This window comes from Panulirus ornatus, chromosome 42 (genome assembly GCF_036320965.1).
Source record: "Panulirus ornatus isolate Po-2019 chromosome 42, ASM3632096v1, whole genome shotgun sequence".
NCBI lineage: Eukaryota > Metazoa > Arthropoda > Malacostraca > Decapoda > Palinuridae > Panulirus > Panulirus ornatus.
Window position 1 is genome coordinate 24,419,943 of NC_092265.1, and position 21,025 is coordinate 24,440,967.

At 40.9% G+C, this 21,025-nt stretch overlaps 1 protein-coding gene across 7 annotated transcripts in view; it reads right to left on the reverse strand.

Annotated features, from left to right (window-relative positions):
• Positions 1-21,025, reverse strand: part of Sin3A (SIN3 transcription regulator family member A) — a 206,648-nt gene that overhangs the window by 53,534 nt on the left and 132,089 nt on the right. For all 7 annotated transcript variants that reach the window (XM_071686749.1, XM_071686748.1, XM_071686743.1 and 4 more), the window contains one exon: positions 9,227-9,376. In XM_071686749.1, coding sequence (XP_071542850.1) covers positions 9,227-9,376 — 150 coding nt within the window. The remainder of the gene's footprint in view (positions 1-9,226; positions 9,377-21,025) is intronic.

A 21,025-nucleotide genomic window follows, 5' to 3' on the forward strand; every position in this document is an offset into this window, starting at 1 on the left:
TTCAAAGCAAACACCTGATCCACACATCCTCTACCACTTCTGAAACCACACTGCTCTTCCCCAATCTGATGCTCTGTACATGCCTTCACCCTCTCAATCAATACCCTCCCATATAATTTACCAGGAATACTCAACAAACTTATACCTCTGTAATTTGAGCACTCACTCTTATCCCCTTTGCCTTTGTACAATGGCACTATGCACGCATTCCGCCAATCCTCAGGCACCTCACCGTGAGTCATACATACATTAAATAACCTTACCAACCAGTCAACAATACAGTCACCCCCTTTTTTAATAAATTCCACTGCAATACCATCCAATTTGCAAATAATGTCTTTAAAATACCTTCTCTACAATACTATTCATATGTTGCTATACATGAGACAAAAAAAAGTATAATCATGATGTTTAGTGTTTGATTTCAACTAAGAAAAATCACATGCTGAATATTATCTTTATCATTACTGATAATTCTATATGTAAGACAATACCCAAATTCATTGCACTCTACTTCTCAAAAACACTAGATCAAGTAATCAAACTGATGCCTCTGCCAACTACCTAACAATTACTTGGTAGATTACACATGAAAAGTGAGATTCTCATTTAAAACCAACATCAAGAGAGATGACTTACAATCATATATTTCCTTTTTCATGAGATGTAATTTCTTCTAATAATAAAACAAACTCATTACAATTAAAAAAATCATGTTAAATGCAAGGAAGACAAAAGGTTAGCTACTGTCCCATCACATACAAAAATGAATGTAAATAATTCCATCCCTATGGACAAAGAATAAAATATGTGTCAAAAACAATAACTAAATAATAAATTTCTCATGTAAAGACATTTGTAACTAAACAAGAAAACTACCAAAATAATCAAAATTATATTCTACAGAAGACAAGTGGGTTTTCACATTGGTAATGATCCCAATGCATCAAACTGCCCATCAAATAGATGTATTTACAAGATCTGCATTTCATTAAACACTAGTTGCATCTGCACAAAGGATATACGTCGCTTCTCTGGTCGCATTTTATGAAATAATTCTTGGGTTTCAATGACTTTACACAATTTTTCATTCTCTTGAGTGATAATTTTCCCTATGTAAACTTCAGGGAGCGGGGGGCTGGAAATCTTCCCCTCTCGTTTATTTTTTATTTTCCAAAAGAAGGAGGCCAGGTGAGGATATTCCCTCAAAGGCCTAGTCCTCTGTTCTTAATGCTATCTCGCTAACACGGGAAATGGTGAATAGTATGAAAGAAATGAAAGTAAACTTCAGGTGTGCTACAAAAAATGTTCTCTAAATATCTATTTATTGTTCTTATTTCTTTTTATTCTGCTTTGTCACAGTCTCTCGCATTAGCGAGGTAGTGCAAGGAAACAGACGTAAGAATGGCCCAACCCACCCACATACATATGTATATATATACACGTCCACACACGCAAATATACATACCTATACATCTCAACGTATACATATATATACACATACAGACATATACATATATACACATGTACATAATTCATAGTCTGCCTTTATTCATTCCCATCGCCACCTCGCCACACATGGAATAACAGCCCCCTCCACCCTCATGTGTGCGAGGTAGTGCTAGGAAAAGACAACTAAGGCCACATTCGTTCACACTCAGTCTCTAGCTGTCATGTAATAATGCAAAGAAACCACAGCTCCCTTTCCACATCCAGGCCCCACAGAACTTTCCATGGTTTACCACAGACGCTTCACATGCCCTGGTTCAATCCATTGACAGCACATCGGCCCCGGTATACCACATCGTTCCAATTCACTCTATTCCTTGCCCGCCTTTCACCATCCTGCATGTTCAGGCCCCGACCACTCAAAATGTTTTTCACGCCATCTTTCCACCTCCAATTTGGTCTCCCACTTCTCCTTGTTCCCTCCACCTCCGACACATATATCCTCTTGGTCAATCTTTCCTCACTCATTCTCTCCATGTGACCAAACCATTTCAAAACACCCTCTTCTGCTCTCTCACCCACACTCTTTTTATTACCACACATCTCTCTTACCCTATTATTACTTACTCGATCAAACCACCTCACACCACATATTGTCCTCAAACATCTCATTTCCAGCATATCCATCCTCCTCCACGCAACTCTATCCATAGCCCACGCCTCACAACCATACAACATTGTTGAAACCACCACTCCTTCAAAACATACCCATTTTTGCTTTCCAAGATAATGTTCTCGACTTCCACACACTCTTCAATGCTCCCAGAATTTTTGCCCCCTCCCCCACCATATGATTCACTTCCGCTTCCATGGTTCCATCCACTGCCAAATCCACTCCCAGATATCTAAAACACTTCACTTCCTTCAGTTTTTCTCCATTCAAACTTACCTTCCAGTTGACTTGACCCTCAACCCTACTGTACCTAATAACCTTGCTCTTATTCACATTTACTCTCAACTTTCTTCTTTCACACACTTTACCAAACTCAGTCACCAGCTTCTGCAGTTTCTCACATGAATCAGCCACCAGCGTTGTATCATCAGCGAACAAAAACTGACTCACTTCCCAAGCTCTCTCATCCATAACAGACTGCATACTTGCCCCTCTTTCCAAAACTCTTGCATTCACCTCCCTAACAACCCCATCCATAAGCAAATTAAACAACCATGGAGACATCACACACCCCTGCCACAAACCTACATTCACTGAGAACCAATCACTTTCCCCTCTTCCTACACGTACACATGCCTTACATCCTCAATAAAAACTTTTCACTGCTTCTAACAACTTGCCTCCCACACCATATATTCTTAATACTTTCCACAAAGCATCTCTATCAATTCTACCATATGCCTTCTCCAGATCCATAAATGCTACATACAAATCCATTTGCTTTTCTAAGTATTTCTCACATACATTCTTCAAAGCAAACACCTGATCCACACATCCTCTACCACTTCTGAAACCACACTGCTCTTCCCCAATCTGATGCTCTGTCCATGCCTTCACCGTCTCAATCAATACCCTCCCATATAATTTCCCAGGAATACTCAACAAACTTATACTTCTGTAATTTGAGCACTCACCTTTGTCCCCTTTGCCTTTGTACAATGGCACTATGCAAGCATTCCGCCAATCCTCAGGCACCTCACCGTGAGTCATACATACATTAAATAACCTTACCAACCAGTCAACAATACAGTCATCCACTTTTTTAATATATTCCACTGCAATACCATCCAACCCCGCTGCCTTGCCGGCTTTCATATTCCGCAAAATTTTTACTACCTCTCCTCAGTTTACCAAAACATTTTCCCTAACCCTCTCACTTTGCACACCACCTCAACCAAAACACCCTATATCTGCCACTCTATCATCAAACACATTCAACAAACCTTCAAAATACTCACTCCATCTCCTTCTCACACCTAAAATGCCATCAGCGTCTCAACTTCTTTCATCAATGCATGCATCCAAGGATTTTGTCACATGCACTTCCCTCTTTCTTGACCATAACTAATTTAATGTCTCTCCAGAATTAAAGACTCTTCAGGTGTGGTATGAGCTGTGGTACTGTGGGTCAGTGGTCACAAGCACAAGGAACAAAGTTGATTTGTTCTAAAATGAATCAGACTATGGGAGGTGGCTCATTGTTAGTACTATGTAAGAAGCAGGAGGTGTGAACATGAATTACATTGTGAGGTGAATGATGGCAGTTTTGGTGCAAGACATCAAATCTAAATGCTTGAGGATGTGAATGTAAGCATGAGTGATGTGGCTGACTCTATATATGCTCTCACAAATTTCCATCCATATCAAAGTGCATCAAGTCTTCCTAGTATCTATACTTTCACTACTTCAGCATGCACCAATAAAATACTTCCTCTACAACCTAAAAAACAGCATTAATCAAGCCATTTATATTCTTTCCTTCTTATCATCTTATCAACCATATATATATTTTGTTGCCTTTCATTCCTCATTGTTCCACGAACTAATTACACCCCATTAACTTATCAACAACTGTACTCCATATTTCATTATCCCATCATGCTTTTCCCCTTTCGAAGTCTAATTCCCAATATTCTAAATCTTTGTGGATGTCTCTTAAAGTGCTTTCATTAGATGCTTCCACACCAATGCTATATGATCTTGTATTGATTAATATCATTTTGAATACCTTTGTTTAGCAGTTGTGTGGTAAAGCAATTATAAATCATCCTTGATTAACACTACCATACCATCTGTTGGATATGTTGCAATGTTGTAGTGTTGCTACATCTCTGACATCACACAGCATCTTTTTTGTCTTCAGGGCCATTTTGTTTGCCTAAATTCTTGTTCTTTCATTTATTCTTACGATTTGCCCTGAAATTTCTTTCCTATGCCTAACAAATTCCTTTACAAAAGTCAAAGGAAAACAATAACCACAGAAGCGAAATTGCACATAACTAAATGTCCTGAAACTGTCACACATCCTACCAACATTGTTAGGGCACATTCGTTTCCAAAAACGACAGTAAAAACCACCATCACAGAGTTTGGTTAAGATCTAAGAATTTCCAATAATTCCAGCTGCTTACTTACCACTTAACTAGTTATCTTGTCAGATACAGAAGAGCATGAATGACTGCTATGGAAAAATATTGCGTTGATAAGGCTTGAGGGACAGCTTCAACATCAGAGTATGCTCTTAATTATAGAGAAAGCAAAGAGTTTCTTTCAGGATAAGAATGAATATTCAGGAGAAAGTTCAACATCATCATCTTTTGTTTCAAGCTTTGAGGGCTAGAAAATTGTAAGACACTTGTTACATTGCACAGTGTCAAGTGAACTTGCAAGTGCAGATCTAGGGGCATCTGAAGCATTTCCTGTTTTTATAAAACAATAAGTGATGAGGCAAATCATTCAGCTTGGGTGGTATTTAATGTTAATGAAACAAAACCTTGCTTATCCACAGAATATGTCTCCAATCTACTATCTGACAGCAGAATTCCAATTCATAAAATATGCATAAGAGACGACCTCTTCTGATTATACCTGCATTTTCTAAGAATGCATCAGCAACATTAATCAATGACAACCAGTGCTTACAAGTCCACACAAAGAGGGTGGAGTATATTTTAGCTGTGTGGGATAACACACATAAGTGGTCCAAACGCCACATGAATAATTTGGTATGCACTTGCTTTTAACTACAGTTGGGGAGAGATAAATTATTGCTCATACAATTTTGACAACTGAAAGCTAAATGAATACTATGGAGAAACTGAACTCAAATGATGAGCTGCATCATGAGTATGTGACTAAGACTGACGAGGGAAAAACGTAAAAAAAAAAAAATCTGAACATAAGGTACAAAACTATATCAGTAACAAATGATCAAAGGATACCAATGATTTCTCTTTATGATTGATGTGAAGGAGGTTATCTTTTGCATTTTGTGAAACACCATAACAGCAAGTTCAACTAGCAGAGTGGTGAGGTACCTGATCACTGCAGACAAAATGCCCCAATGGTTTTCACCATACAACCTAATGCTCTTATCAACTACTACTACCTAATGTTACTACCTCGTGCTCCTGCCCAAACATTCCTACCTACTACTACTTTCTATTGCTCCTAACAGCTCCTTACAGCTTCTAATGACCCCCAAACATCACTTCAACCCTAAATTCATATTCAGCATGAAAACTTGTCCTAATACTGATGTTATTAAGCAAATTTGCTACCCTTCAAAAATACTGAAAATTGCAGGTATCAGTTCACAGTATTTTTTGGCCCAAAACAATTTTTTTTTTAAATTGAAATATAACGTGATGACTGTGGCAACAAACAAGTTACCGAGACCTCCAAGCAGTTCAAATGGCTCATCTTTTGTTTAAGGTTGCAATCTATGGTCAGCTAACTGTGTACGCAGACTTCAACTTGTAGTGGAAACATAAATTATGCACAAGAGATATGAATCTAGGATAAACTGCCAAGAAACCTTGTCATTTTTGTTTTTGTACAAAATACTAACACACATTGCTAAAAATACGGTTATAAACTGATTATGCTTCCTAAAGAAACTGTAAGACTACTAAGAACAACAGATACATCAAACTCTACTTTCTACAGAATGTGATCACAAGTTCTGTGCAAGTTTAATGTACTGAAATGAAAATGATGAGCACATAACACAAAAAACTATATGAAGAGGGATAACCAGTAACCTTATTTGGGGGAATAAAACTCCAGCCATAATCACAAATCAATGAAACCAATTCTTGACAAGAATCTGCAAGATGGATATCAAAATTCTCCTCATATCAAGGTAAAACACTCACAGTGACTAGTAATTCTATGAATCGTATTAAAGGAGAATGACATCAGATCACTTTAGCACTCCAGACCCTCAATGGCCTGTCTCTCTGAGAAAGCCAGCACCACCACAAGGATGGCAATAAGGTTACAGTGTGACTTTAATTTCAATAAAAAGTGTCAACATTTAATCCACTTCAAATATTCTAATGTGCCTACCACTGCACTGAAGTAATGAAGGTAGTTTGCAATTTGCAGTTTAAAAAGCAAAGCCATTACTTTCAAATTTTCCCATATGTGACAAGTCAGCCTGGAAGATACCAGTGAAAGGACAAACAAACAAGCTGTATATCATCTATTTATATCTCTGATGCCCATCTTCCCTGGGAACTCCCATCAAGGGGGTGGCCACGGCAAGAAAGTCTCCACTTGTCCCTGTCCTTACATGCCTCCCTTACATCCACCATTCTAAACTTTCTTCCACCAGTTCTCTCCTTCAAAAGCTCTTCTACTCTATTTATCCAAGTAACAGGCAGTCTTCCTCTTACACCAACCCCTTTAATCGTACGATCATACACTCTCCTCCTTAACTCCCCATCCAGCATTCTTTCCACAAGCCCAAACTACCTCAAAGTGTTATATTTCACACATTCTAACACTCTGCCATATCAAATCTCTAACATACCCCCTTAATGCTTTTTTTTTCTATCCCATTTAATCAATACCACAATGCTCCTCTCAAATAAATCATTTCCAAAGCGTGAATTCTTGACCTCTGACTCCTTCCACATCCATGTTTCGGCTGCACAGTTATGGGTTATGAGGACTATGCTGCCCTTAATCCTTTCTTCACTTTCATTCTTATACCTTTAGCCAATGACTTTTCTACCCTGTACTGCTCTCTTCCTATCTCTCCTTTCATATCACAAAATTTGCCCCAATAGCTCACTAATACTTAAAGTCTGTCTCTTCTTCCTGCCTTTCCTTCCCATACCTGTAACAGTTTAGCACAGTTTCTTTTCTCACTCTACAGGGATTTGCAAAAGCTATACTTTCACTCTGTTTCCTTTCAATCACCACCGATTTAATTTTACGTACATTTATCTTCACTAACCTACACAAACACACAACCAAATTTCTGAAACTCCTCTTCACTCTCAACAAGCAACACAGTATCATCCAAAAACAGGCTTGTCATGAGTCGCCATACCTTACCAACACACTCCATCTTTACACCAACTTTTCCCTAGTTCTGATTTCGTCTCTCTCATTACTCCATCCATACACATGTTGAAAAGCCACACAGGCCTGCCTCGCACCCAAATTTAAAATAATTTTTTTTGCTCAACTTTCCACACATTCTTACATATGCATTAGCTCCTGTGAGGCTTTCATTCCATCTAACAGTTGTCACCCTACCCAATATATCATTAACACATTACATTAAGCATTTCAATCAACTGTCATACACTTTCTAGAGATCCATAAAAGCTGCATAGGGATTCTCTTTAGCTGGAAACTTTTCCAGTCATTTTAAACACAAAAATCTAATCCAAACATCCCCCAATTTTCCTAAATCCCCCTTGCTCCTAACTTATCCTACATTCTGCCACTTACATCACTACCATTCAACACTCCTGCATACACTTTTCCTAGTCTACACTTAACAGACTTGTTCCCTTATAAATGCTACATACATCCTTAGCATTTTTTCCTTTGAAAAAAGGATCAATATTAGCTTTCATCCAATCCTCAGGCAAAATCTTATGGTTCCATGCTAAATTACATATCAAATGCATCCACACTATTATGCATTCTCCACCATACTTCAACATTTCAGCTGTAATTCCATCCACATCAGCAGCCTTCTCTTCCTTCAACCTCACTATTGACCTTTCTAACTCAGTTCTTGCCATAGGCTCCAGAATTTTTACCCTTTTCCTTCCGTTAACCATACACATTGTATGTCAAAACTGCTACCTCACCTTCTCTCACATTTATCAGTTCTTCAAAGTACTCTTTCCATCTTCCTTTCACTTTCTCTTTGATGTAGCAACTTCCCTTCCCTACTTCTCAAAATTACAATTTAACTCTTACATCCACCTCTTTCCTTTCCTCCTCAAGTACAATTTCTTATTTTCCTCAAACTTTCCACTAAACTTTCTTCCGAAATATCCATCTACTCTTTCTTTACTTTCCTCTATCAGCTTCTTAACATTTAACTTACATTCTTCCCCCTTCACTGAACTTCCACTGGTACATTCCTTTCAAGTAATCTACCACATGCATGTTCTCTTCTACAGCATTTCCACTTTTATTCTTATATCTAACAACCCTGAATTGAACTACTAATTCTAAAATCTCTTCAACAGCATTTCCACTTTTATTCTTATATCTAACAACCCTGAATTGAACTACTAATTCTATCGAACTAATAATTCTACAACCATTAACTCTCTTTCTTTAAGTAGTTAAAACACCTCACTCACACATGACTGCTTCCCTACATTTACTGCACTTTCATCTTCATGATAGAAATCTGCATCTCTCTCAACAATACTTGTTTGATCAGTAAAGACACTATACAATTTGACAAAAGGACTCTTTGTGATGCAGGAACAGTAACAGAACTATCAATGTATGGCAAGATATAACTTTATGGAAAGCCAACCTCCCTGATGTTAGCAGATTACATGTTCTTGACTGCTAGCTTGTTTGCATGAGGCATATTTCTGATTACCATCAAAACTGTGCAAATAATAATAATCACTAAACACAGCAATAACCATGTGATTCACATTCAATTGCCCTCAATCCTATTAAGTACCTATAAGATAATTCATAACTTTTAGGTAACTTATACTAATGCATATATGTATATATAATAATTAATCATTACAAGTACAAACAAACCTTAAACCACTTGAGAAGATCAGGGAACTTGGCGAGGAAGGGGTGGACTAGCTGTACCAGCTCAGAACGGGTGATAATTTCTTCATTGTATAACGTGATACACCGCAAAAAATTGTGGTAAGTTTCCTCATGACGCAAAGCTTTCCGAACCTTGAGAAGGGAAAGATATATTTCAGTATATTTAATGCTAAGCATGATGTCAGAAGTTTTATCTCATCTACAGGATGTATGAACCTCCATCTATTCCTGGCGCTACCCCAACCCACAGGAAACAGCATCACTACCCACTGCTTCAGCGAGGTAGCTCCAGGAAAACAGACAAAAAAAGCCACATTCATCCACACTCAGTCTCTAGCTGTCATGTGTAATGCACCAAAACCACAGCTTCCTATCCACATCAATACCCTACAGACCTTTCCATGGTTTACCCCAGATATTTCACATGCCCTAATTCAGTCCACAGACAGCATGTCGAGCCCAGTATACAAATCACTCCAATTCACTCTAGTCCTTGCTCGCCTCTCACTCTCCCGTATGTTCAGGCCCCAAGCGCTCAAAATCCTTTTCACTCCATCTTTCTACCTCCAATTTGGTCTCCAGCTTCTCCTCATTCCCTCCACCTTTGACTCATATATCCTCTTTGTCCTTTCTCTTCACTCATTCTCCCCTTATGTCCAAACCATTTCGACACACCCTCTTCTGCTCTCCCAACCAAACTTTTTATTAACAAACATCTCTCTTACCCTTTCATTACTTACTCAATCAAACCACCTCACACCACACACTGCCCTCAAACATTTCATTTTCAACACATCCATCCTCCTCCATACAACCCTATCTATAGCCCATTCATCGCAACCATATAATATTGTTGGAACTCCTATTCCCTCAAACATAAACATTTTTGCTTTCTGAGATAACTCTCTCCTTCCACGCATTCTTCATTGCTCCCAGAACCTTCGCCCCCTCCCCCACCATGTGAGTCCCCTCTGCTTCCATGGTTCCATTTGCTGCAAAGTCCACTCCAAGATATCAAAAACACTTCACTTACTCCAACCTTTCTCCTCTTATTCGCATTTACGCTCAATTTTCTCCTTTCACTCACTTTTCCAAACTCAGTTACCAACTTTTGCAGTTTCTCACTTGAATCAGCCACCAGTGCTGTATCATCAGCAAACAACACACTCACTTTCCATGCCCTTTCATCCCCAACAGACTGCATAGTCACCCCTCTCTCCAAAACTCTTGCATTTACCTCCCTAACCTACCCATCCAAAAACAAAGTAAACCACCATGAAGACATCACACATCCCTGCCACAGAACAACCTTCACTAGGAACCAGTTAGTCTCCTCTCTCCCTACTTGTACACATGCCTTACATCCTTGATAAAAACTTTTCACTGCTTCTAACAGCTTACCTCCCACACCATATATTCTTAAGACCTTACACAAAGCATCTCTATCAACCCTGTCATATGCCTTCTCCAAGATTCATAAATTCCACATACATATCCACCTGCATTTCTAAATGTTTCTCCCACACATTCTTCAAAGCAAACACCTGATCCACACATCCTCAATCACTTCTGAAATCATGCTGCTCCTCCCCAATCTGATGCTCTGTACATGCCTTCACCCTCTCAATCAATACCTTCCCATACAATTTTCCAGGAATACTCAACATATTTAGGTCTCTGTAGTTTGAACACTCACATTTATCCCCTTTGCCTTCATACAATGGCACTATAATGCATTCCTCCAACCTCCAGGCACTTCACTATGATCTACACATACACTGAATATCCTTACCGACCAATCAACAACACAGTCACCCCCTCTTTTAATAAATTCCACTGCAATACCATCCAAACCCGCTGCCTTGCCGGATTTCATCTTCTGCAAGGGTTTCACTACCTCTTCTCTCTTAACTAAACCATTCTCCCAGACCCTCTCACTTCACATACCACCCCGACCAAGACACTCTATATCTGCTACTCTACCATCAAACACATTCAACAAGGAATATAGCAAATTGGAACGATGTGGTATATCGGGGTTGATGTGCTATCAATGGACTGAGCCAGGGCATGTAAAGTGTCTGGGGTAAACCATGGAAAGGTCTGTGGGGCCTGGATGTGGATAGGGAGCTGTGGTTTCTGTGCACTACAAAAAACAGCTAGAGGCTGAGTGTGAAAGAATGTAGCTTTTTTTGTCTGTTTTCCTGGTGCTACTTCATTGAAGCAGGGGGTAACAAGTTTCCAGTGGGGTGGGGTAGTGACAGGAATGGATGAAGGCATGCAAGTATGAATATGTACATGTATGTGTATATATATATATATATATATATATATATATATATATATATATATATATATATATATATATATATATGTGTGTGTGTGTGTGTGTATGTATATGTCGTTATGTATATGTGCGTATATGGGCGTTTATGTACATACATGTGTATTTGAGTGGATGGGCCATTCTTCATCTGTTTCTTGGCACTACTTCACTGATGTGGAAAACAGAGATTATGTATAATGAAATAAATATAATAAATATGGTATTGCAGTGGAATTTATTAAAAAAGGGGGTGACTGTATTGTTGACTGGTTGGTAAGGTTATTTAATGTATGTATGACTCATGGGCAAATGAGAGTTGGGGTGAGAGAGTATCATTAAATTTTAGGGAGAATAAAAAGATGTTCTGGAAGGAGGTAAATAAAGTGCGTAAGACAAGGGAGCAAATGGGAACTTCAGTGAAGGGCGCAAATGGGGAGGTGATAACAAGTAGTGGTGATGTGAGAAGGAGATGGAGTGAGTATTTTGAAGGTTTGTTGAATGTGTTTGATGATAGAGTGGCAGATATAGGGTGTTTTGGTCGAGGTGGTGTGCAAAGTGAGAGGGTTAGGGAAAATGATTTGGTAAACAGAGAAGAGGTAGTGAAAGCTTTGCGGAAGATGAAAGCCGGCAAGGCAGCAGGTTTGGATGGTATTGCAGTGGAATTTATTAAAAAAGGGGGTGACTGTATTGTTGACTGGTTGGTAAGGTTATTTAATGTATGTATGACTCATGGTGAGGTGCCTGAGGATTGGCGGAATGCGTGCATAGTGCCATTGTACAAAGGCAAAGGGGATAAGAGTGAGTGCTCAAATTACAGAGGTATAAGTTTGTTGAGTATTCCTGGTAAGTTATATGGGAGGGTATTGATTGAGAGGGTGAAGGCATGTACAGAGCATCAGATTGGGGAAGAGCAGTGTGGTTTCAGAAGTGGTAGAGGATGTGTGGATCAGGTGTTTGCTTTGAAGAATGTATGTGAGAAATACTTAGAAAAGCAAATGGATTTGTATGTAGCATTTATGGATCTGGAGAAGGCATATGATAGAGTTGATAGAGATGCTCTGAGGAAGGTATTAAGAATATATGGTGTGGGAGGAAAGTTGTTAGAAGCAGTGAAAAGTTTTTATCGAGGATGTAAGGCATGTGTACGTGTAGGAAGAGAGGAAAGTGATTAGGTTCTCAGTGAATGTAGGTTTGCGGCAGGGGTGTGTGATGTCTCCATGGTTGTTTAATTTGTTTATGGATGGGGTTGTTAGGGAGGTAAATGCAAGAGTTTTGGAAAGAGGGGCAAGTATGAAGTCTGTTGGGGATGAGAGAGCTTGGGAAGTGAGTCAGTTGTTGTTCGCTGATGATACAGCGCTGGTGGCTGATTCATGTGAGAAACTGCAGAAGCTGGTGACTGAGTTTGGTAAAGTGTGTGGAAGAAGAAAGTTAAGAGTAAATGTGAATAAGAGCAAGGTTATTAGGTACAGTAGGGTTGAGGGTCAAGTCAATTGGGAGGTGAGTTTGAATGGAGAAAAACTGGAGGAAGTGAAGTGTTTTAGATATCTGGGAGTGGATCTGGCAGCGGATGGGACCATGGAAGCGGAAGTGGATCATAGAGTGGGAGAGGGGGCGAAAATTCTGGGGGCCTTGAAGAATGTGTGGAAGTCGAGAACATTATCTCGGAAAGCAAAAATGGGTATGTTTGAAGGAATAGTGGTTCCAACAATGTTGTATGGTTGCGAGGCGTGGGCTATGGATAGAGTTGTGCGCAGGAGGATGGATGTGCTGGAAATGAGATGTTTGAGGACAATGTGTGGTGTGAGGTGGTTTGATCGAGTGAGTAACGTAAGGGTAAGAGAGATGTGTGGAAATAAAAGGAGCGTGGTTGAGAGAGCAGAAGAGGGTGTTTTGAAGTGGTTTGGGCACATGGAGAGGATGAGTGAGGAAAGATTGACCAAGAGGATATATGTGTCGGAGGTGGAGGGAACGAGGAGAAGAGGGAGACCAAATTGGAGGTGGAAAGATGGAGTGAAAAAGATTTTGTGTGATCGGGGCCTGAACATGCAGGAGGGTGAAAGGAGGGCAAGGAATAGAGTGAATTGGATCGATGTGGTATACCGCGGTTGACGTGCTGTCAGTGGATTGAATCAAGGCATGTGAAGCGTCTGGGGTACACCATGGAAAGCTGTGCAGGTATGTATATTTGCGTGTGTGGACGTATGTATATCAAGGCATGTGAAGCGTCTGGGGTAAACCATGGAAAGCTGTGCAGGTATGTATATTTGCGTGTGTGGACGTATGTATATACATGTGTATGGGGGTGGGTTGGGCCATTTCTTTCGTCTGTTTCCTAGCGCTACCTCGCAAACGCGGGAGACAGCGACAAAGTATATAAAAAAAAAAAATATATATATATATTATCCCTGGGGATAGGGGATTAAGAATACTTCCCACGTATTCCCTGCGTGTCGTAGAAGGCGACTAAAAGGGGAGGGAGCGGGGGGCTGGAAATCCTCCCCTCTCGTTTTTTTTAATTTTCCAAAAGAAGGAACAGAGAATTGGGCCAGGTGAGGGTATTCCCTCAAAGGCCCAGTCCTCTGTTCTTAATGCTACCTCGCTAACGCGGGAAATGGCGAATAGTTTAAAAGAAAGAAAAAAATGACTCATGGTGAGGTGCCTGAGGATTGGCGGAATGCGTGCATAGTGCCATTGTACAAAGGCAAAGGGGATAAGAGTGAGTGCTCAAATTACAGAGGTATAAGTTTGTTGAGTATTCCTGGTAAATTATATGGGAGGGTATTGATTGAGAGGGTGAAGGCATGTACAGAGCATCAGATTGGGGAAGAGCAGTGTGGTTTCAGAAGTGGTAGAGGATGTGTGGATCAGGTGTTTGCTTTGAAGAATGTATGTGAGAAATACTTAGAAAAGCAAATGGATTTGTATGTAGCATTTATGGATCTGGAGAAGGCATATGATAGAGTTGATAGAGATGCTCTGTGGAAGGTATTAAGAATATATGGTGTGGGAGGCAAGTTGTTAGAAGCAGTGAAAAGTTTTTATCGAGGATGTAAGGCATGTGTACGTGTAGGAAGAGAGGAAAGTGATTGGTTCTCAGTGAATGTAGGTTTGCGGCAGGGGTGTGTGATGTCTCCATGGTTGTTTAATTTGTTTATGCATGGGGTTGTTAGGGAGGTAAATGCAAGAGTTTTGGAGAGAGGGGCAAGTATGAAGTCTGTTGGGGATGAGAGAGCTTGGGAAGTGAGTCAGTTGTTGTTCGCTGATGACACAGCGCTGGTGGCTGATTCATGTGTGAAACTGCAGAAGCTGGTGACTGAGTTTGGTAAAGTGTGTGGAAGAAGAAAGTTAAGAGTAAATGTGAATAAGAGCAAGGTTATTAGGTACAGTAGGGTTGAGGGTCAAGTCAACTGGGAGGTGAGTTTGAATGGAGAAAAACTGGAGGAAGTGAAGTGTTTTAGATATCTGGGAGTGGATCTGGCAGCGGATGGAACCATGGAAGCGGAAGTGGATCATAGGGTGGGGGAGGGGGCGAAAATTCTGGGGGCCTTGAAGAATGTGTGGAAGTCGAGAACATTATCTCGAAAAGCAAAAATGGGTATGTTTGAGGGAATAGTGGTTCCAACAATGTTGTATGGTTGCGAGGCGTGGGCTATGGATAGAGTTGTGCGCAGGAGGATGGATGTGCTGGAAATGAGATGTTTGAGGACAATGTGTGGTGTGAGGTGGTTTGATCGAGTGAGTAACGTAAGGGTAAGAGAGATGTGTGGAAATAAAAAGAGCGTGGTTGAGAGAGCAGAAGAGGGTGTTTTGAAGTGGTTTGGGCACATGGAGAGGATGAGTGAGGAAAGATTGACCAAGAGGATATATGTATTGGAGGTGGAGGGAACAAGGAGAAGAGGGAGACCAAATTGGAGGTGGAAAGATGGAGTGAAAAAGATTTTGTGTGATCGGGGCCTGAACATGCAGGAGGGTGAAAGGAGGGCAAGGAATAGAGTGAATTGGAGCGATGTGGTATACCGGGGCTGACGTGCTGTCAGTGGATTGAATCAAGGCATGTGAAGCGTCTGGGGTAAACCATGGAAAGCTGTGTAGGTATGTATATTTGCATGTGTGGTCGTATGTATATACATGTGTATGGGGGGGGGGTTGGGCCATTTCTGTTTCCTTGCGCTACCTCGCAAACGCAGGAGACAGCAACAAAGTATAAAAAAAAAAAAAAAAAAATATATATATATGTGTGTGTTTGAGTGGATGGGCCATTCTTTGTCCATTTCCTGGTGCTACCTTGCTGATGCAGGAAATGGCAATCAAGTATACCAAAAAAATATATAAATACATATTAAAAAGTTATGGTGACATAACACAGCCCTGCCTTATCCCCACATGTATACCGAAACTTTTGCTCAATTCTCCATCCACTCTTATACATGCAACAGTCATCCGTCCCCCTACCCCATTTATCCTTAACACATCCCAAAAAGCATTCTGCTCAACTCTGTCATACACTTTCTCCAGATTCATAAAAGATGCATACAACTTCCTTTTTTTTTTTTTTTTTTGCTTTGTCGCTGTCTCCCGTGTTTGCGAGGTAGCGCAAGGAAACAGACGAAAGAAATGGCCCAACCCACCCCCATACATATGCCTTGATTCAATCCACTGACAGCACGTCAACCCCGGTATACCACATCGCTCCAATTCACTCTATTCTTTGCCCTCCTTTCACCCTCCTGCATGTTCAGGCCCCGATCACACAAAATCTTTTTCACTCCATCTTTCCACCTCCAATTTGGTCTCCCTCTTCTCCTCGTTCCCTCCACCTCCGACACATATATCCTCTTGGTCAATCTTTCCTCACTCATTCTCTCCATGTGACCAAACCATTTCAAAACACCCTCTTCTGCTCTCTCAACCACGCTCTTTTTATTTCCACACATCTCTCTTACCCTTACGTTACTTACTCGATCAAACCACCTCACACCACACATTGTCTTCAAACATCTCATTTCCAGCACATCCATCCTCCTGCGCACAACTCAATCCATAGCCCACGCTTCGCAACCGTACAACATTGTTGGAACCACTATTCCTTCAAACATACCCATTTTTGCTTTCCGAGATAATGTTCTCGACTTCCACACATTCTTCAAGGCTCCCAGAATTTTCGCCCCCTCCCCCACCATGTGAGTCCCCTCTGCTTCCATGGTTCCATTTGCTGCAAAGTCCACTCCAAGATATCAAAAACACTTCACTTACTCCAACCTTTCTCCTCTTATTCGCATTTACGCTCAATTTTCTCCTTTCACTCACTTTTCCAAACTCAGTTACCAACTTTTGCAGTTTCTCACTTGAATCAGCCACCAGTGCTGTATCATCAGCAAACAACACACTCACTTTCCATGCCCTTTCATCCCCAACAGACTGCATAGTCACCCCTCTCTCCAAAACTCTTGCATTTACCTCCCTAACCTACCCATCCAAAAACAAAGTAAACCACCATGAAGACATCACACATCCCTGCCACAGAACAACCTTCACTAGGAACCAGTTAGTCTCCTCTCTCCCTACTTGTACACATGCCTTACATCCTTGATAAAAACTTTTCACTGCTTCTAACAGCTTACCTCCCACACCATATATTCTTAAGACCTTACACAAAGCATCTCTATCAACCCTGTCATATGCCTTCTCCAAGATTCATAAATTCCACATACATATCCACCTGCATTTCTAAATGTTTCTCCCACACATTCTTCAAAGCAAACACCTGATCCACACATCCTCAATCACTTCTGAAATCATGCTGCTCCTCCCCAATCTGATGCTCTGTACATGCCTTCACCCTCTCAATCAATACCTTCCCATACAATTTTCCAGGAATACTCAACATATTTAGGTCTCTGTAGTTTGAACACTCACATTTATCCCCTTTGCCTTCATACAATGGCACTATAATGCATTCCTCCAACCTCCAGGCACTTCACTATGATCTACACATACACTGAATATCCTTACCGACCAATCAACAACACAGTCACCCCCTCTTTTAATAAATTCCACTGCAATACCATCCAAACCCGCTGCCTTGCCGGATTTCATCTTCTGCAAGGGTTTCACTACCTCTTCTCTCTTAACTAAACCATTCTCCCAGACCCTCTCACTTCACATACCACCCCGACCAAGACACTCTATATCTGCTACTCTACCATCAAACACATTCAACAAGGAATATAGCAAATTGGAACGATGTGGTATATCGGGGTTGATGTGCTATCAATGGACTGAGCCAGGGCATGTAAAGTGTCTGGGGTAAACCATGGAAAGGTCTGTGGGGCCTGGATGTGGATAGGGAGCTGTGGTTTCTGTGCACTACAAAAAACAGCTAGAGGCTGAGTGTGAAAGAATGTAGCTTTTTTTGTCTGTTTTCCTGGTGCTACTTCATTGAAGCAGGGGGTAACAAGTTTCCAGTGGGGTGGGGTAGTGACAGGAATGGATGAAGGCATGCAAGTATGAATATGTACATGTGTATATATATATATATATATATATATATATATATATATATATATATATATATATATATATGTGTGTGTGTGTGTGTGTGTATGTATATGTCGTTATGTATATGTGCGTATATGGGCGTTTATGTACATACATGTGTATTTGAGTGGATGGGCCATTCTTCATCTGTTTCTTGGCACTACTTCACTGATGTGGAAAACAGAGATTATGTATAATGAAATAAATATAATAAATATGGTATTGCAGTGGAATTTATTAAAAAAGGGGGTGACTGTATTGTTGACTGGTTGGTAAGGTTATTTAATGTATGTATGACTCATGGGCAAATGAGAGTTGGGGTGAGAGAGTATCATTAAATTTTAGGGAGAATAAAAAGATGTTCTGGAAGGAGGTAAATAAAGTGCGTAAGACAAGGGAGCAAATGGGAACTTCAGTGAAGGGCGCAAATGGGGAGGTGATAACAAGTAGTGGTGATGTGAGAAGGAGATGGAGTGAGTATTTTGAAGGTTTGTTGAATGTGTTTGATGATAGAGTGGCAGATATAGGGTGTTTTGGTCGAGGTGGTGTGCAAAGTGAGAGGGTTAGGGAAAATGATTTGGTAAACAGAGAAGAGGTAGTGAAAGCTTTGCGGAAGATGAAAGCCGGCAAGGCAGCAGGTTTGGATGGTATTGCAGTGGAATTTATTAAAAAAGGGGGTGACTGTATTGTTGACTGGTTGGTAAGGTTATTTAATGTATGTATGACTCATGGTGAGGTGCCTGAGGATTGGCGGAATGCGTGCATAGTGCCATTGTACAAAGGCAAAGGGGATAAGAGTGAGTGCTCAAATTACAGAGGTATAAGTTTGTTGAGTATTCCTGGTAAGTTATATGGGAGGGTATTGATTGAGAGGGTGAAGGCATGTACAGAGCATCAGATTGGGGAAGAGCAGTGTGGTTTCAGAAGTGGTAGAGGATGTGTGGATCAGGTGTTTGCTTTGAAGAATGTATGTGAGAAATACTTAGAAAAGCAAATGGATTTGTATGTAGCATTTATGGATCTGGAGAAGGCATATGATAGAGTTGATAGAGATGCTCTGAGGAAGGTATTAAGAATATATGGTGTGGGAGGAAAGTTGTTAGAAGCAGTGAAAAGTTTTTATCGAGGATGTAAGGCATGTGTACGTGTAGGAAGAGAGGAAAGTGATTAGGTTCTCAGTGAATGTAGGTTTGCGGCAGGGGTGTGTGATGTCTCCATGGTTGTTTAATTTGTTTATGGATGGGGTTGTTAGGGAGGTAAATGCAAGAGTTTTGGAAAGAGGGGCAAGTATGAAGTCTGTTGGGGATGAGAGAGCTTGGGAAGTGAGTCAGTTGTTGTTCGCTGATGATACAGCGCTGGTGGCTGATTCATGTGAGAAACTGCAGAAGCTGGTGACTGAGTTTGGTAAAGTGTGTGGAAGAAGAAAGTTAAGAGTAAATGTGAATAAGAGCAAGGTTATTAGGTACAGTAGGGTTGAGGGTCAAGTCAATTGGGAGGTGAGTTTGAATGGAGAAAAACTGGAGGAAGTGAAGTGTTTTAGATATCTGGGAGTGGATCTGGCAGCGGATGGGACCATGGAAGCGGAAGTGGATCATAGAGTGGGAGAGGGGGCGAAAATTCTGGGGGCCTTGAAGAATGTGTGGAAGTCGAGAACATTATCTCGGAAAGCAAAAATGGGTATGTTTGAAGGAATAGTGGTTCCAACAATGTTGTATGGTTGCGAGGCGTGGGCTATGGATAGAGTTGTGCGCAGGAGGATGGATGTGCTGGAAATGAGATGTTTGAGGACAATGTGTGGTGTGAGGTGGTTTGATCGAGTGAGTAACGTAAGGGTAAGAGAGATGTGTGGAAATAAAAGGAGCGTGGTTGAGAGAGCAGAAGAGGGTGTTTTGAAGTGGTTTGGGCACATGGAGAGGATGAGTGAGGAAAGATTGACCAAGAGGATATATGTGTCGGAGGTGGAGGGAACGAGGAGAAGAGGGAGACCAAATTGGAGGTGGAAAGATGGAGTGAAAAAGATTTTGTGTGATCGGGGCCTGAACATGCAGGAGGGTGAAAGGAGGGCAAGGAATAGAGTGAATTGGATCGATGTGGTATACCGCGGTTGACGTGCTGTCAGTGGATTGAATCAAGGCATGTGAAGCGTCTGGGGTACACCATGGAAAGCTGTGCAGGTATGTATATTTGCGTGTGTGGACGTATGTATATCAAGGCATGTGAAGCGTCTGGGGTAAACCATGGAAAGCTGTGCAGGTATGTATATTTGCGTGTGTGGACGTATGTATATACATGTGTATGGGGGTGGGTTGGGCCATTTCTTTCGTCTGTTTCCTAGCGCTACCTCGCAAACGCGGGAGACAGCGACAAAGTATATAAAAAAAAAAAATATATATATATATTATCCCTGGGGATAGGGGATTAAGAATACTTCCCACGTATTCCCTGCGTGTCGTAGAAGGCGACTAAAAGGGGAGGGAGCGGGGGGCTGGAAATCCTCCCCTCTCGTTTTTTTTAATTTTCCAAAAGAAGGAACAGAGAATTGGGCCAGGTGAGGGTATTCCCTCAAAGGCCCAGTCCTCTGTTCTTAATGCTACCTCGCTAACGCGGGAAATGGCGAATAGTTTAAAAGAAAGAAAAAAATGACTCATGGTGAGGTGCCTGAGGATTGGCGGAATGCGTGCATAGTGCCATTGTACAAAGGCAAAGGGGATAAGAGTGAGTGCTCAAATTACAGAGGTATAAGTTTGTTGAGTATTCCTGGTAAATTATATGGGAGGGTATTGATTGAGAGGGTGAAGGCATGTACAGAGCATCAGATTGGGGAAGAGCAGTGTGGTTTCAGAAGTGGTAGAGGATGTGTGGATCAGGTGTTTGCTTTGAAGAATGTATGTGAGAAATACTTAGAAAAGCAAATGGAT